Consider the following 15,975-nt stretch of genomic DNA (forward strand, 5'->3'; position numbering starts at 1 on the left):
CATCTTTATTTTTTTTTATAAATAACTCAAGGTGACAGACTTACTTAATGCTCCTTCCTCCTCCTATTTTCCCCACAATAACAACCCTGTGAGGTGAGTTGGGCTGAGAGAGAGCAACCATCTGAGTAAGAGATTTCAGTGAAAGCTGCTATGCCTTTGGAGAAGACGCATTTGTGCTGAATTGATTGGCTATTTCTGGGACAGTACTGTCCATATCAAATCAAATATTCCAGAGATCTCCACCAAAATTGGCACCTATTGTTAAGCATAATAGGGTGTTATGAAACCTTATAGTACAGTGGTGTGGGACTTGAACCAGGAACACCCAGGTTCAAATCTCAACCATGTGGTGGTTGCGTGATGTCAAGGGATGGTTGTTCCCTCACTGCGTTGGGTTTTTATGTTGTTTTATATGTTGTTTTCTGTTTTTTATTTATGTTTGAGTGTTTTATGGTTTTTATTGTTTTTATGTATTGTATGCCGCCCAGCGTTAACAACAGCATTTCGTTCTGTTATACGTAGGATCACCATGAGTCGTAAACGACTTGACAGCAGCTAACAACAACAACAATACGCCGCCCAAAGTCACGTTTTGTGAGATGGGCAGTTATACACATTTGCTAAATGAATAAATAAATGGACTCAGGGCTGATTCTGCCTCAGACGCTCTCTCAGGGCTGTTGTCAATGGAGAAAAAAATTAGAGATGCTCTCCCACCTGCCCAGGTAAGCTGGCTTCAACTCTCAAAGGTGGGATATAAAGGTATTTATATCCATCTAATCTATGACAGAGGGTTTGGGCTCAGAATACCACGCAGATCGTTTAGCTCAATTATTACATATAAGGGAAGATTTATACAACCCTTAAAAAAATACCTCACCAAGAAGGGATCCCGGAAGAGGATCCCTTGCTCACCCTCCTGCCCACTCACCTAAAGCATTTGGTAATTTTTATCTGCTAGAAGTCAAGATATACGGAGAGCCAACTTTCATTTTACCTCTCTATGTTGCAGTTTTCGGTCCAACTGGGTTTCCCTTGAAAGCTCAGAGGACAAAGCTTAGCTACAACAATTGTGACTCAACAATAGGCTCAACAGGTAAGTAGCACCCTGTTTAGCCTTTGCAGTGGGCTGGGCTGTGTAATTTCAGGTGCAGATGGAGGCTTGTGGGACCCAACGGTCCTTTACAGGATACAGTGGCTTCTCCAGGGTGGAATAACAAGCTGAGCTGGTAAAGACCAAGATCTACCAGGTGAGCATGGAAGAGTTTCCTCACAAGAACTGTACTGATCTGCAAAAATGAATCATCCTCCAACAGCTATGACAGCATACGGCTTCAACCCCCAGGACATGTGGATGCCGGTACCACCTTCATTCCCCTTCTGTCCTCCTGGGCTGGAATATTTAACCCAAATAGATTGGTTATTAATCCAACAGAAATATGAAATTCTGGAACTCATAACAGCTTTTGAAACGGCCAACAAGTATGAAGTGAAAAACCGTTTGGGACAAATGGTGTATTTTGCCACAGAAGAAAACAACTGCTGTGTGCGGAACTGCCTTGGAACCTTGCGGCCCTTTACCATGGTGATCGCTAACCACATGGGGCAGGAAGTCATCCGGCTCGTGCGGCCCTACCGTTGCACCAGCTGCTGCTGCCCATGCTGCTTGCAAGAGATGGAAGTCCACGCCCCCCCAGGCATTCCAATTGGTTATATCAAGCAGTTGTGGGACCCCTGTCTGCCCAAATTTGCACTCAGAAATGAAGCCCAAAAGGATGTCCTTAAAATCATCGGGCCTTGCTTAACGTCCAGCTGCTGTGGCGATGTGAATTTTGAGGTGACTTCCCTAGATGAGAAGACCGTTGTTGGAAGAATTTCCAAGCAGTGGAGCAATTTTCTCCAGGAGTTCTTTACGGATGTAGATATCATTGGAGTCAAGTTCCCGATCGACCTGGAGGTGAAGATCAAAGCACTGGTACTTGGGACTGCTTTCCTCATTGATTTCTTGTTCTTTGAGGAAGGAGGAGGTGGGCAGCGACTTGGTGTCTGGTGTTAAAAGCTGATCATCACCATTATAAAGCCTTAAGAGAAAGTCCTTGTGTTTTTATCTATTCTTCCTTGGCTAAAATGGAGAGTCAAGTTTGCTTACTAGAGATGTTTTTTTTGGATTAAGAAAAAATTAAAGCTTATTTTCAGTAACATCTGGCCCGTAGACCTTTCATGCGCTTGTAGGTTAAGAACTATTCCGAGACGAGATTGCATTTTAGGCAGCGTTTCAAGTGGCTTCTCTGTTAAAAAAGTTTTGTTTTTGTTGTAGTTCGGTTAAGAATTGTTGGATGTTTTATTTAAGGTTCCTTTTATTTGTCCGATTTATTCTTTGAGCTTTTATGGAAGGAAGAGAAATAACAGTAAGAACAACAACAACATTCCAATGTGTTGTAATTATACTGTATCTGTAGTAGCTGTAGGGCTGAAACGCTCCATCTCTAGAAAGTGATGTAGAATGAATAACATATTGCGACCTAAGTTGATTTATTTGTGAATACTATTTTTGGTGTGTGTGTGTGTATAAATATTTCCTTCCTTCCTTCCTTCCTTCCTTCCTTCCTTCCTTCCTTCCTTCCTTCCTTCCTTCCTTCCTTCCTTCCTTCCTTCCATATTCTACCAAAACAGATGTTTCCTTAGCCTAAAGCAGCCTTTCTCACTTTTTGACCCTGAAGGAACCCTTGAAATATTCTGGCTCAAATATAGGCCAGAAGTTACAAAATTATTATATTTGTTTCATGTGTGGGCCAATATATAGGCATAAATAGTGTCCTTAAACTAAAAATAATGAAACTTACTTCTTTAATGCGAAGTTGCCAGAATTTGAAATAATTTTTTAAATAAATTGTGATCTCCCAGGGAACTTCTAGTGACCTTTTGTGGAACCCTAGGGTTTCATGGAGCCCTGGTTGAGAAACTCTGGCCTAAAGTTATGGGAAACTTCCTTATTTATAGTTAAACAGATGTCTCTTTATCTACAGCTAAAACAATGGGCATTTTATCTTTCCTATGCATGCGTTTTTCTATGCATAAGATATATGTCTTCCTTTACATAGAACCAAACATATACTGACAGGAACCAGCATTACAATCTTTCCTATACAATCTTTATTGTAAACATATAAGAAAATATTCCAACAGAGCTCAGTGTTATAGATCAGGGTTCCTCAACCTTGGCAACTTTAAGCTGTGCGGACTTCAACTCCCAGAATTCCCCAGCCAGCTTTTCTGGCTGGGGATTTCTGGGAGTTGAAGTCCACACATCTTAAAGCTGCCAAGTTTGAAAACACCACTATAAAGTGTTCCCATTGACATCAATATGGCCTGTTTCCATTGACATCAATAATTGAAACAGAAAAATAATCCTTGAAATAAGATGTTTTGTTGCCTGTATTTCATTCTCCATGTAATCACCATGTTTCACTACACACTTCTATCAATGATGGACATGCTACTTAGAGCCATCACGAAAGAACCCCCCTCTTTGTCTCTTCAACCAGATCCAGATGGATGCTGACAAAGGTATTTGTTCAATATTGGGAAAGGGTAGAAGTTGCATTGGACCAGTTCTGGGCTGTGTGAGTTAAGATGGTGAGATCCAGCTTCACAACTGCCTCTTGGTCATCTTGCGAAGTGAGGCTTAGTGTTGTCAGGTTGCAGCAAAATTTCCTTCTTGTGCTTCTGAACATTACTTAATTGTTGTTTCTAAGTTTTGAGTGTTGCAATGTAGCATTCTTATATTGAAAGAAATCGCTGTGAAGAACATCATCTGGGTCCCCCCAAAACTATAACCCTGAGCTTTCCTGCAAAGCCTGGCTTTTGAATTTCTTTTTCTGCAGGTGAAGTTTTGTGATGATATTCCTGGGACTGACACTGTGTTTTTGGCTCCTAAGGATGGGGGCATGTTTTGTCAGCTGTCTTGTCGCTTAAAGCAGTGTTTCTCAACCTCAGCAACTTTAAGCCGTCTGGACTTTAATTCCCAGAATTCCCCAGCCAGCATGGGCGGGGGCATAAAATCTTTCGGACAAAAAAATAAATAAAGGTAATGGGGACCCAGAATCGTTCGAGACAGTGTTTCTCAACCTCTCAGCAACTTGAAGCTGTGTGGACTTCAACTCCCAGAATTCCCCAGCCAGCATGCTGGGAGTTGAAGTCTACACAGCTTCAAGTTGCTGCTGAGGTTGAGAAGTTCTCACTCCTGCCGGGACTCGCTCAATCCCACCTCGCCCTCCGAGCCGCGCATGCGTCCTTGTCGCCACCCATCTTTTCCTTCCAGCCGCTTGGTTTCTCCCTCGTCACGTGTCGGAGCGGGGACGGCCATGGCGGCGCCCGGCTCGGCCTCGCCTACGCTGCGGCGGGCGTCGCGGCCCAGTGACGTCAGGTCTCGGCGCTGGAGCGAGAGGCGGGGCCGCGGGGGTCGACGGCGATGGGGCTCGCTGAGGAGGAAGAAGGGGGTGGAAGGCGGCTCCGCGGCTGCTGACCCTCCGCGGGCAGCGAGCGGGGGCCCGTTGTCCGACAGGGCTGGTAGCAGCGGCGGGTAAGGGCGGGCGGGCAGGCAGCGGCCGGCCTCGCTCCTGAGTGGGTCCCGGGCAGGGCCTGGCTGAGGTGGGGGAAGGCGACCCGCAGCGGCCTCCTCCGCGGACCGTCTGGCTGGGTGGGCCTGCCCGGCCTGTGGGGGCCCCGAGCAGGGGATACCCCGTCTCGCCCCCCGGGCTGGAAATCCCCGGTGGCAGCCCCCGAGGCGGCCCTGGAAGGTGTCGCAGGACGGAAGCGGGGCCGAGAAGGGCTGGGGCGCCCCGACGGGGCAGAACGGAATCCCTCCCCGCTTTCTCGGGGCGGATAAAGAGAATCGTGGCATTCTCTTTATAGGTGAGGGACTTCGATCCCCGCTCGCTGGGGTGGCTGAGCCCCCCGTGAAGGGCATTGCCCGAAGGGTCTACACGGGTGTCAGAATGTGTCTGAATGGGAGAAGCTCAGCAGGGTGGGGCCTGGGATGGGAGACCAGCAAGAGATCCCAGGTGGATAGCTTGGACAGGGAGTTGAAAAAGCATCCTGGAGAAAGGTTTCCCTCCTGTCAAGAAAACTGCATGGATACCTCCCTGTGTTCTTCAAGAATCAAACTCTGCTTGATGGGCCAGAAGGATGTGGTTTGGGTTATCAGTGTCCCTTAATTAGATTGGAGGGTTAAAACTATGGATCTGAAGGTTTTTGTTCTAAAACCTGGAGGTAAGGCAAAGTAGCGGGAAAATAATGTTTATTCCTGAAAGAAACCGCAACCATCCTTCACTTTTCAGGCTATTTGGACTGTAGTTTCATACGTGACTTCCAATTTCAAATTCTGCGTCTTAAAACCTAGTCAGATAAGCCAGCTTGCACTTGCTTAGCCCCCTCTAGTTATGCTGAATTTTAACAGTATGGAGTAGATAAGTGTAGTGAGTCCTGAGCAGGATGGTATGGTTTGATAGAAGATGCATCCTGTACTCTTTTTGATCCCTGGAAAATTTGTTGTGTGGTGCCCACCAGGGTGTGGAGATCATTGTCTCCCAATCCATGGGGTTTGTATATATAGTAGAAAGTGCAGGGAAACCTCTTCATCCTGGTGTAGGTCGATGCTCTGTTAAATTGACATGATGTGTGCTTAAATTTCATTTATCTGGCTTGATAAAAAGTGTTGACTCATATTATGTAATGACCTATACACTGGGGATCTGTTTCGGAAATTCATAGTTCAAGTGAACATAATAGCGAACCCCACTGATGAATATCAACACCGAGAAACTAGTCAGTATCCCAATTTTTAGATTGGCTGCAATCTAAGATTTCTCTCTACTGTATGTGCTTTCTTGAGAGAAACTCTGTTTGAATTCATAAGAGATTTCCAGAAAAACACAGAGGTTAACATTGTCTTCTATAGTCAACAGATAAATGCATGAATATGGTATTGTGGTTGTATATGCACAACAATAAAGTTAACAAGCAATAATTTAGCCACTTTATATCTTTACATGTTTTGGGAATTAGGTCACCATATTTCATCATAATACAACTTTTTGTTTTATGTTAGCATGCTATGAGAACAAGATTATTATAATCATATAATTTAATGTATATGAACACATCTGAAAGGTTTTCTTTGATTCCAGGAACACTTCTTCTCTTTCTTTGTATAGTTAAGAAGACAGATAAATTGAAGCTATCAAGATGAGCAGAAAGCCTCCACATCGTCCTGGGATCACATTTGAAATTGGTGCTCGGTTGGAAGCTCTGGATTATCTACAAAAATGGTATGGAAGCTGATTATGTTGCTGGCTTCATTAAAGGACGTTTTCACACAATTCATGATAGCTCCACACTGAAATATATTTACGCTGATAATGTGTCTTCATTCTGTGTCCACTAACTAGCTTAAGATAATTTATAAAAAAAAAATATTAAAATGCTTGGCAGTTCTTGCCAAAAGACTTTGCGTAAACAATAACTTTTCTTAAAAAAAAGATAATATACAAAAAAGAGGGAAAAGAAAAAAAATAGAATTTAAAAAGAACAAAAGAGAAGAAAGATACAAGAAATAGTAATATGTTCCAAGTAAAGAACATAATTAAGCCGAATTTTTAAACACATTGTGAAACCTTGACCATGTGGAATAATACAGACTTTATATCAAGAGATGAGCCAGTTCATAAACAGAATGTGAACATACATCATTGATTCAAGATTGTAAATCTGGGATAGCGCTCCCTTTCTAACATTGAAAAATAATTTATTGCTATGGCCCCATGCTTGGTAAATTCATAAATCTTCATATAGTGATAAATTTCACATTTTATTAAAAATTAGCATTCATATCTTTAAAAAATATCAATGATTGTAATACCGTATGAACAAATTTACATATATTAAACCATAATTTAGCTATAGACAGAGAAGCCCATATCAGACGAGTAATTATCTCCTCCCCCATTATATACTTCTAATATAGTGAGATTGACAGCCTCACTTTTTAAGCATTCTGTAGGGCGTCCAGTAAATATAAAACTGTTTAGTTGAATATATCATCTTACGATCATAAGAAAGGTGCTTAATATTCTTTAAGACCCTTAGTCTTTGCTTCGTTAATACTTAATATTCCAATCCTTTATTCTAGAGGTCTTGCAAATAACTATTACCACCTTAGTGACACTCTTTAATTCTTTTAAAAACACTGTAGACCTGGAACCATGCAAAACATGTTCCAGTATTGAAAATAATTCAGTAGCTTTAAATGCTGCTTCACAAAATATCTCGATAAACGAAGAGATGATTCCATTTGTAGCATCCCTAGCGGAAGAGTCAGTCCAATTTGTAAACCAGGAAGAAGTATTGATCCAGTTAATAAAACAAAAAAAAAAATCCATATTTATACAAAATATTTTCCTAAATTTCTAGTGCGTCAAACCAAAGGCTTCTTCCTCATCCAGTAAGTCTGTCACTGCTGATTTCAGTTTTTTTGAATGTACATCCCGAATTTCCATTTGTAGTCTAATATTATCAGACACTTGGCAACCTTTTATAAAAATGGATTTTGTGAAATGGATAATTTATTTATTTATTGAACTTATGTAACCCATGTTACTGTGGGTGGTGCACCCAATTCAAATAACAGAAACAAAAAAATAAAACTGTTAAAAACAAAACAATTAAAAACTGTAAATATAAAACAAAAAAACACTGAAGAGTGCCCTCAGAATCTTACAATACAGCCATTTTGTGGGCTCTATACTTCCATGGGATTGCACACCCGATGGCAAAACCAAGTTTTCGGGGCCTGCGATAATAGTAGGTAATACCATCTGTAATCTCCGTGACAGGGTTTCTGTCAGTATTTTGAATTAACGTTTAACTAGGAAACTTGAGGATGGCTTTCATGGTCAGCAGGATCTATATGATTTAAAAACAGCTGTATAAGCCTCACTGAAGGAGATTTGAAAATTTTTATTTAAAAAGGCATTATTCTAGACCTCCAATAGTTTTGAAGTAAAGAGTTCGGTATACATCTTATGCCACGCCCTAAGTAACCAATTAGTCTGGAAGCTTTTCTTGTTTCCAGAGTTTTAGTTATATGTATTTAATTTCTTGGAAACATAAAGTTGTAGTTGGAGTTGCATATATATTTCTTCCACAGCTACATTTGATTTTGTATTACATAATCAAGAACGAAACTTAAAAACATCGCTGACTTAATGAGTCAGAATCATCATACACATTACAGTGGGTAGCCTTAATGGAATACACAGCGTTCTCTGGAATGATCTCCCGCCCGATATATGGCCAGCCCCAGTGCTGCTTGCCTTTAGAAAAGTGGTTAAAAACTGGCTTTTTCTCCAGGCATTTGGTTCCGGGGGTGGGGAAGAGTCCTCTTATGACTGTTTTAATTATCTTGTTTGTTTTCCCATTTTAAGTATTGAGTTATTTTTTTAATGATGTATCGTATGTTTTTTAATGTTTATTTTTGTTGTACACCGCCCAGGGTTGCATTCCTTGAGTTGGGCAGCCTTATAAATGCGATAGATAGATGGATGCATGAATGCATGCATGCATGCAAGGGCTTCATTTGAAAGGCTCGTAATACACCAGGTGTTTCATCTTTCTCCCATTATCTGTGTTTTATTTGATTCAGTGAATATTCTGTTTCAGGTGCGTAGTGGGAGTAAAGTTCTTTTTTTTTAGCTCTTATAATAGCTTTATATAATTTTGGTGTATGTTGTCTTGCATATGTGCTTAAAAGCTGTTTAAATTTTTCCCCCCAATTTTTCTTCATTAAAAAAAACCATAAAACTTGCCCATTAAGATAGTCATCAATGGATTCCTAGACATCCACTAATTCCTAGAATATCTCTTTATAAGAAACCCCCCCCAACTAATCTGTTTTATTAAAAGTAGATTCTTTCATAATGCCACATTTAAATACTATCTGGAGAAAATGGGGTGATTCTTGTAATAAAGTTATTCAGATACGATCAGATAGACACCAGTGAGTAGCCATCATGCAAATAGCTGTCATAAATACGTAAATAAATTAATATGGAATGGTACTTATATCACACTAATTGATTCAACTAAGGATCATAGTATGAGAAAATAAATTCGTTGAGAGCAAATTTGATTTGGAACAGGAAAAGAAGCATAGTCTTCTAAAGCATTTAAAAGTCACAGTTGGACAACCAAATTAAAATAAGAGATTGTTCTCTTGTGGAAGAACATGAGTTTCTTGTATTTTTTTTTAAAGGTTGTTCAGGATTTAAATTGATTAACTTCAAGTATCTCTCTCTATCTGAAATAATTTTTAATGCTTTTATATTCCCCAGACAGATATATTGCATTAATCTATCGATCAGCACAGGTGCTCAAGAAACATCTTTCTGTTCACTAGTTGATAAAGCAAAAGATAATATTGTTATTTAGCTTGGGAGTTACCCAAAATTGTAATTCAGGATGTTGCTGTAGCAAAATGGAAGTCACCAGCTCTTATACCTAATAAACTGTGGATGTACACATCTAATTATCTTTGAGCAAATGCAGGTTTTAGTGTAATGTGTATACTCCACCCCTGTGGATAATTCCATTAATACAGAAAATACCTGTTTTACACATTGTAGAGAAAATCCTTTTTTTTTTTTTTTAATATGGGACAGGACATTTGATAAGGCTGCCACCATAGAATTCCCCATTAGATATTTTCATGGGAAAGCAGTCACCCGACCAAGGAACTTCTGTGGCAGATTTTTGGAATGCAGTAGTCCCCTGGAATTTTTCCTTGTAAAATATTTCCCATCAGGGATTAGCAGGTAATGTAGAAACATCAATGCCTCTGTGCTTATTTATAGAGTTGTTGCATTTCAGAAACAAAATGGCATGTTATAAAGCTGATGCATCCTTGCAGAGGATTTTTAGAAAAGATACTGTGTAAACTGTTAGACATTGTAAACCTTTATCAGTTCTAACACCAGTCACATTTGAGACATCAGTTGAACTTGCCGTATGATCAGTCCTGCAAAGGGGAGCTGTGAGTCAGGCTCAGCAAACTTATTTAAGAGTTCTGCCAGTCCTCTTCCTCTCCCTTGGATATGTACTTTTCTGGCAAGTATTCTACTACATTTTAAATGTGTTTTCTAGGATTGGAGTATTGGTAACATCAGGAATGGGAAAGAGGTAACACAGAATTGTTGACCATCTGCAATGTAAAGTTAAAATACACAACTGGCAGGGCTGAAAAAAATGTTGTAGGAAGGGCTTATTTCATTGAAGCTCTTGGCTGGTTCAGACAACCTGTTGACTGTGAACAGTTTTGGTAGAATTAATTCATTTTATTAAAACTTGTTTGTTTGCTTATTTATATATCAAATTTATATGGCTGCCCATCTCACAAGAAGTGATTGGGCGGCGTACAACAAAGATATAAAACAATAAACGTGTTTAAAAAACAATCATTAAAAAGTTTAAAAACATAAAGCACACAAGAAATTAGATTAGCAGGGGAGCCACCTCAAGGTCTAAAGATAGAAATGGACTATCTGTGATCCCAGGATCACATACAGCTCCTGAACTCTTTTATGTTTCCCCAGAACGCCCTCTAACTTATCTTTAATAAGTTATTTCAAAGTAACTGACTAAATAATAGATTTTTTAAAAATGTATCCCTAATAGTTCCTGACAAAACATCTTATACAATTAATATTATCCTTTCTCTGTATAAATTTTACTGTTCCTGTTTAATGTTTTAACCCTATATTAGGCAATGGTGTTTTAAATTTGGTTTCGGCCTAATGCTTTATTAGCACGTTCGTAGCTTTCCAAACAGATGTGGCTTTCTAGCAGTTTTTTTTTTTTAGATTTTCTGTTTTTTATGGTCTTTGCTCTTGAGCTTTTCACAGTCTAGAAGTAAATTTAATTTTCATTTTAGAAAAATTAGAAGTGCTTTAACTTGTGAAGCAAATTGAAGACATAGGCAAGAAAGCAGCTACTACTGGTATTTTCCCCATACTTTATTATCTTAAGTTCGTAAGATTGACTGTATAAACTGTTTTTGAGAGTAGACTGGTAGTTAACACCAATGGATGATTCGAAATGGTGACTCAACTGTTTGCTAAGAGCCACCTTATAAATCCTCATGCTCTGGTGTTCTTTCTTGATAAAAATAATTTGGGTTTGTATCTCAGGCCCAGATTCCAACCAGAGGTGCCAGGCTACTTCCAGATTTTTAGCGAAACCTTGTAACATAGAAGTTTCCATCCCTTTCCACTCCTACATGTCTTATTATCTCAAAAGTAATTTCCAGAAATGTTGACAATGAACTAAAATGATGGGAAGCATACCACTGCTGTATGGCTATGCCAAGCGAAATCCTGCTCCATCTTCCCAGAGTCCAGCCTCGTTGTTGTTATTCATGCCTTTGAGTTCGTATTGACTCCTGGCTACTGCCTGGACTAGTCCCTGCAGTTTTCTTCACAACATTTTCAGAAGTGGCTTGCCATTTCCTCCTTTTGAGGGCTGAAATTGAATGACTGGCCCAAGGTCACCCAATGGATCCATGCCTAAAGCAGGAATAGAACTCGCAGTCTCCCCGTTTCTAGCCTGGTGCCTTCACCATTATACCAAACTGGCTTTCTCCAGCATTCTAGCTCTAGATAAGACAAGCGGTATAGCTGTGCTCATCAATGCAGAACTAAAAGCTATGTTCTCACGGGACTGCCACGATGATAATTCTAATAAAGAAAAAATTAGGCCTAAGTCGTTGACAAGTCACATATTGATGAGTGAAAATAAGCTGCAGTCTATATGCATCTGCATGTATCTGCGGAAAACTATGGATGTGAGAAATTGATTTCTTTTCTGGTTATTTGGGAAGAAAACTGCAAAAAGAGTGGAACCCTCCTAAATTCTGTACTGAATCAGCTGACAGGCAGAATCAGAATGGAGACAGTTTTTTGTCTGTGTGTGTTTCTCAGATCAAGCAAACTGGATGGCCACATAAGGAACAGAGAACAACCAACAGCCCAAAGGTGCTATGATAATAGCACTAGATCCTGAAATGGTTCACATATATTTAATATCATATATTAAATATATTTGTTGTAGAATTTAAAGTGCATTTTACTCTGCTTAAATGTAAATCTGGTTACAGATATGAATATTATCATAATAAGAGTTCAAGGTGTCTCTTGATTTCATCCTCTGAGGTAGACAGGGTTCACAGAACGTGACTAGCTCAGAACCTTAATTGAGCTCTAGTCTGATACTTTAACCATGTGAAGTCTCTTTTGACATTAAGTTACATTAAGTTGGGCTTCTGATAACTGTACACACAACTGTTTATTGGTAAGATCAGCAATATACAAACTGGACACAGTTTTTTCCTTATTTATTAACATAAGGATGGTTTAGGAAGTTGACTATAGCAGGTTTTTTTTTTTAATGAATTAATACCTTCTATCGATCAGTCCTGGCACAAAAATCACAGCTTTTTTTCTTTTTCCTTGTGTTCTTCCCTTATCACTGACTTGCACATAGGATTCATGATAAGACATTTCATGTTAGGTGCAGTGTAAATAAGATTTAGAGGTTGAGCATTTTCACCTTCCATGACTATGTTGTTAGCCAAGGGACTGGTTAAAAGCTGTTCAGTTTTGAAAGCAGTCATAGTAGAGGTGTTTGGAATGAGAAATATCTGGGCTGTGTCCCTGTCTGTGTGGCTTGAAGGAAAATTGGCAATCTGTACCTTCTCAGTTGAAAGAAGAAGCTGCTAAGTGGGAGACACTTATTTGGAGCAATGACCAGCATACTGTCTTACATACAAATGCATTTCCCAGCTCTGTGTTTTCTTGTTGGATTTAGATGGCAATACTAGAATTCTAATGAAGAAAAATTTAGACCTACACTGCGTGCACAATTATTAGGCAAGTTGTATTTTTGAGGATGAATTTCATTATTGAACAACTGCAGTGCTCTCGGTCAATCCAAAACGTTAATAAACCTCAAACCTGAATGTTTAAGAAAGTAAAAGTGAGGTTTTGGCTTTCTTACGAGCATATCTATGTGTGCACAATTATTGGGCAACTATTAGTGTGCAGAATTATTATGCAACTAAATGAAAAACGAAAATTCCCCCATCTCACTCGTTTATTTTCATCTGTTAAAGTGAGAGTAACAAACAACTCAAAAGTTACAAATAAACATTTCTGACATTTCAAACAAAAAATCAGTGACCCAATATAGCCACCCTTCTTTGCAATAACAGTCATAAGCCTTCCATTCATGGAGTCTGTCAGTTTCTTGATCTGTTGACGATCAACTTTTTGTGCAGCAGCAACCACAGCCTCCCAGACACTGTTCAGAGAGGTGTACTGTTTTCCTTCACCATAAATCTCCCATTTGAGAAGGGCCCACAAGTTCTCAATAGGGTTTAGGTCAGGTGAGGAAGGGGGCCATGTCATTATTCTTTCATCTTTGAGGCCTTTACTGGCTAGCCACGCAGTGGAGTACTTTGATGCATGCGATGGAGCATTGTCCTGCATAAACATCATGGTCTTCTTGAAAGATGCAGACTTTTTCCTGTACCGCTGCTTGAAGAAAGTGTCTTCTAAAAACTGGCAGTAGGTTTGGGAGTTGATTTTGAGTCCATCTTCAACCCGAAAAGGTCCAACTAGCTCATCTTTAATAATACCAGCCCATACCAATACCCCACCTCCACCTTGCTGGCATCTGAGTCGAAGTGGAGCTCTGTGCCTGTTACTGATCCAGCCACGGGCCCATCCATCTGGTCCGTCAAGAGTCACTCTCATCTCATCAGTCCATAAAACCTTTGAAAAATCTGTCTTCAGATATTTCTTGGCCCAGTCTTGCCGTTTCAACTTATGTGTCTTGTTCAGTGGTGGTCGAGTTTCAGCCTTCCTTACCTTGGCCATGTCTCTGAGCACTGAACCCCTTGTGCTGGGCACTCCAGGTAGGTTGCAGTTCTGGAATATGACAGCACTGGAGGATAATGGGTTCCTGGTAGCTTCACGTTTGATTCTTCTCAAATCTTCGGCAGTTAATTTGCGTCTTTTTTTTTTCTCAACACGTTTCTTGCCACCCTGTTGACTATTTGCAACAAAATGTTTGATGGTTCTGTGGTCACGCCCCAATATCTTAGCAATTTCAAGAGTGCTGCATCCCTCTGAAAGACTTTTTACAATTTTTGACTTTTCAGTTAAATCTCTCTTTTGGCCCATTTTGCCTGAGGAAAAGAAGCTGCCTAATAATTATGCACACCTTGATATAGGGTGTTGATCTCCTTAGGCCACACCCTCCCTCATTACACAAATACACATCACCTGATATGCTTATATCCAATAAGCATTCAGGTTTATACAGCTTGGAGGTGAAAAATATGCATAAAAATGGTGATATGGTCAAAATACTCGCTTGCCTAATAATTGTGCACACAGTGTAAGTCATTGATAAGCCATATATTGATGAGTGAAAATAATCTGCAGTATATTCACAAAAAGCAGTCTGTTGATATCTGCAGAAAACCATGGATGTGAGAAATTCATGCATGGCTATTACAGGAGTTTTAATTTTTGAAGTCATGATGTTGGGAACAGCTAATGTTCTGTGTTTTATTTCTTAATACAGTATGATTTTGCACATACCCCTTCAAAAGTAAATCCGATTTGACATATCCAGACATATGTGTGTGAGATCACATCTTTGTGCTTTATTTTCGCTTCCAGTCAGTAGTTTATTTAAATTACATTATACTTTTAACCACTTACGGATTTTTGATACATTACACCGTGCTTTGAACAAACTCTTGTGAGAAGGCTGTAACCCAATAAAGAGTGCAAATTATATATAATGAATGTGCATGAATACATAATGGCCACAAACATCATATGAAAGTGCGTGAATATAGCCTGTTTTTGAGCTATCAAAAACTATCACATTCTGATCCTAGCATCACTATTTATAGTACTCCAGGATTAGCAATTCACACAAATATTACGAGGATCTCTTGGTGAGTGATTGTAGAGCGCAATCTGCCGAAGTGCCATCTTTCTGTTTGTTTTCTGAAGGTATCCTTCACGCATTGAGAAGATAGACTATGAGGAAGGAAAGATGCTTGTCCATTTTGAACGATGGAGTCACCGTTACGATGAATGGATTTACTGGGATAGCAATCGGTTGCGCCCGCTTGAACGGCCTTCACTGAGGAAAGAGGGCCTAAAAGATGATGAATTTATTGTAAGCATTCATTCCTCCCATCCTTATGAATGGCTTTAAATAGAAGTCTTGGGCCATGATTACAAGCACAAATTGTAGCCAGGAGTGTCCTAACAACCGGGAAACACACTGAGACAAGGAACTGGTCTCTAATATTTATTGCTAGTACTTAACAGGAATCCTAACAAACTGAGGAAGTGTGGGAAAACCCAGACATATAACCCCCAAGGGTTAAGGCGGTCCCGATCTGTGTCTCTTTGAATGGCTGAACAATTCATCAGTGCTACGCATGCGCTTGACAGTCTGGAGGGGAGCCCCCTGCTCGCCATCCTTACTCATGACAAGGAGCCTAGAAAAATGAAACTCTTGACTCCATAATGTTTGGATAGTGGAGTTTTTTCAAAGCTGGGCTGTAAGTCATATTCCCTCGCTGTGTTCTTTTAAAACAGGATTTTAAACCAGGAGAAGAGGTTCTGGCTCGTTGGACAGATTGCCGATATTACCCTGCAAAAATTGAAGCAATTAACAAAGAAGGTACGTATACAGTCAGGGATAGGAGCCCATTCCTTCTGGAACGCACCAGGAGTCCACTCAGTCTATAGGGGCTTTTTCTAGCAGCAATTACGGTCGATTCCTCAGAGAAGATGATAAGCAGGACGTGAAGACAACAGCTTTTCTCTATGCTTCAGT

The 15,975-nt window shown here is 39.9% G+C and overlaps 2 protein-coding genes across 2 annotated transcripts in view; both read left to right on the plus strand.

Annotated features, from left to right (window-relative positions):
- Positions 1–1,266: 1,266 nt before the first annotated feature.
- LOC134494739 (phospholipid scramblase 1-like) lies at positions 1,267–2,056 on the plus strand. Its single transcript, XM_063299986.1, has one exon. It carries the CDS (start codon positions 1,298–1,300, stop codon positions 2,054–2,056), a length of 759 nt encoding a protein of 252 aa, XP_063156056.1. The 5' UTR covers positions 1,267–1,297.
- A 2,400-nt stretch (positions 2,057–4,456) lies between these two features.
- Positions 4,457–15,975, plus strand: part of PHF20L1 (PHD finger protein 20 like 1) — a 56,194-nt gene continuing 44,675 nt past the window's right edge. The window contains 4 exon segments of the mRNA XM_063299694.1: positions 4,457–4,582; positions 6,216–6,329; positions 15,138–15,306; positions 15,735–15,819. Of these exon segments, the coding sequence (XP_063155764.1) occupies positions 6,247–6,329; positions 15,138–15,306; positions 15,735–15,819 (337 nt within the window). The 5' untranslated portion in view covers positions 4,457–4,582; positions 6,216–6,246.

Source organism: Candoia aspera, chromosome 3, assembly GCF_035149785.1.
Source record: "Candoia aspera isolate rCanAsp1 chromosome 3, rCanAsp1.hap2, whole genome shotgun sequence".
Lineage (NCBI taxonomy): Eukaryota > Metazoa > Chordata > Lepidosauria > Squamata > Boidae > Candoia > Candoia aspera.

Coding starts and splice junctions, on each gene's coding strand:
- LOC134494739 (XM_063299986.1), top strand. CDS start 1,298: ATGAATCATCCTCCAACAGCTATGACAGCATACGGCTTCAACCCCCAG.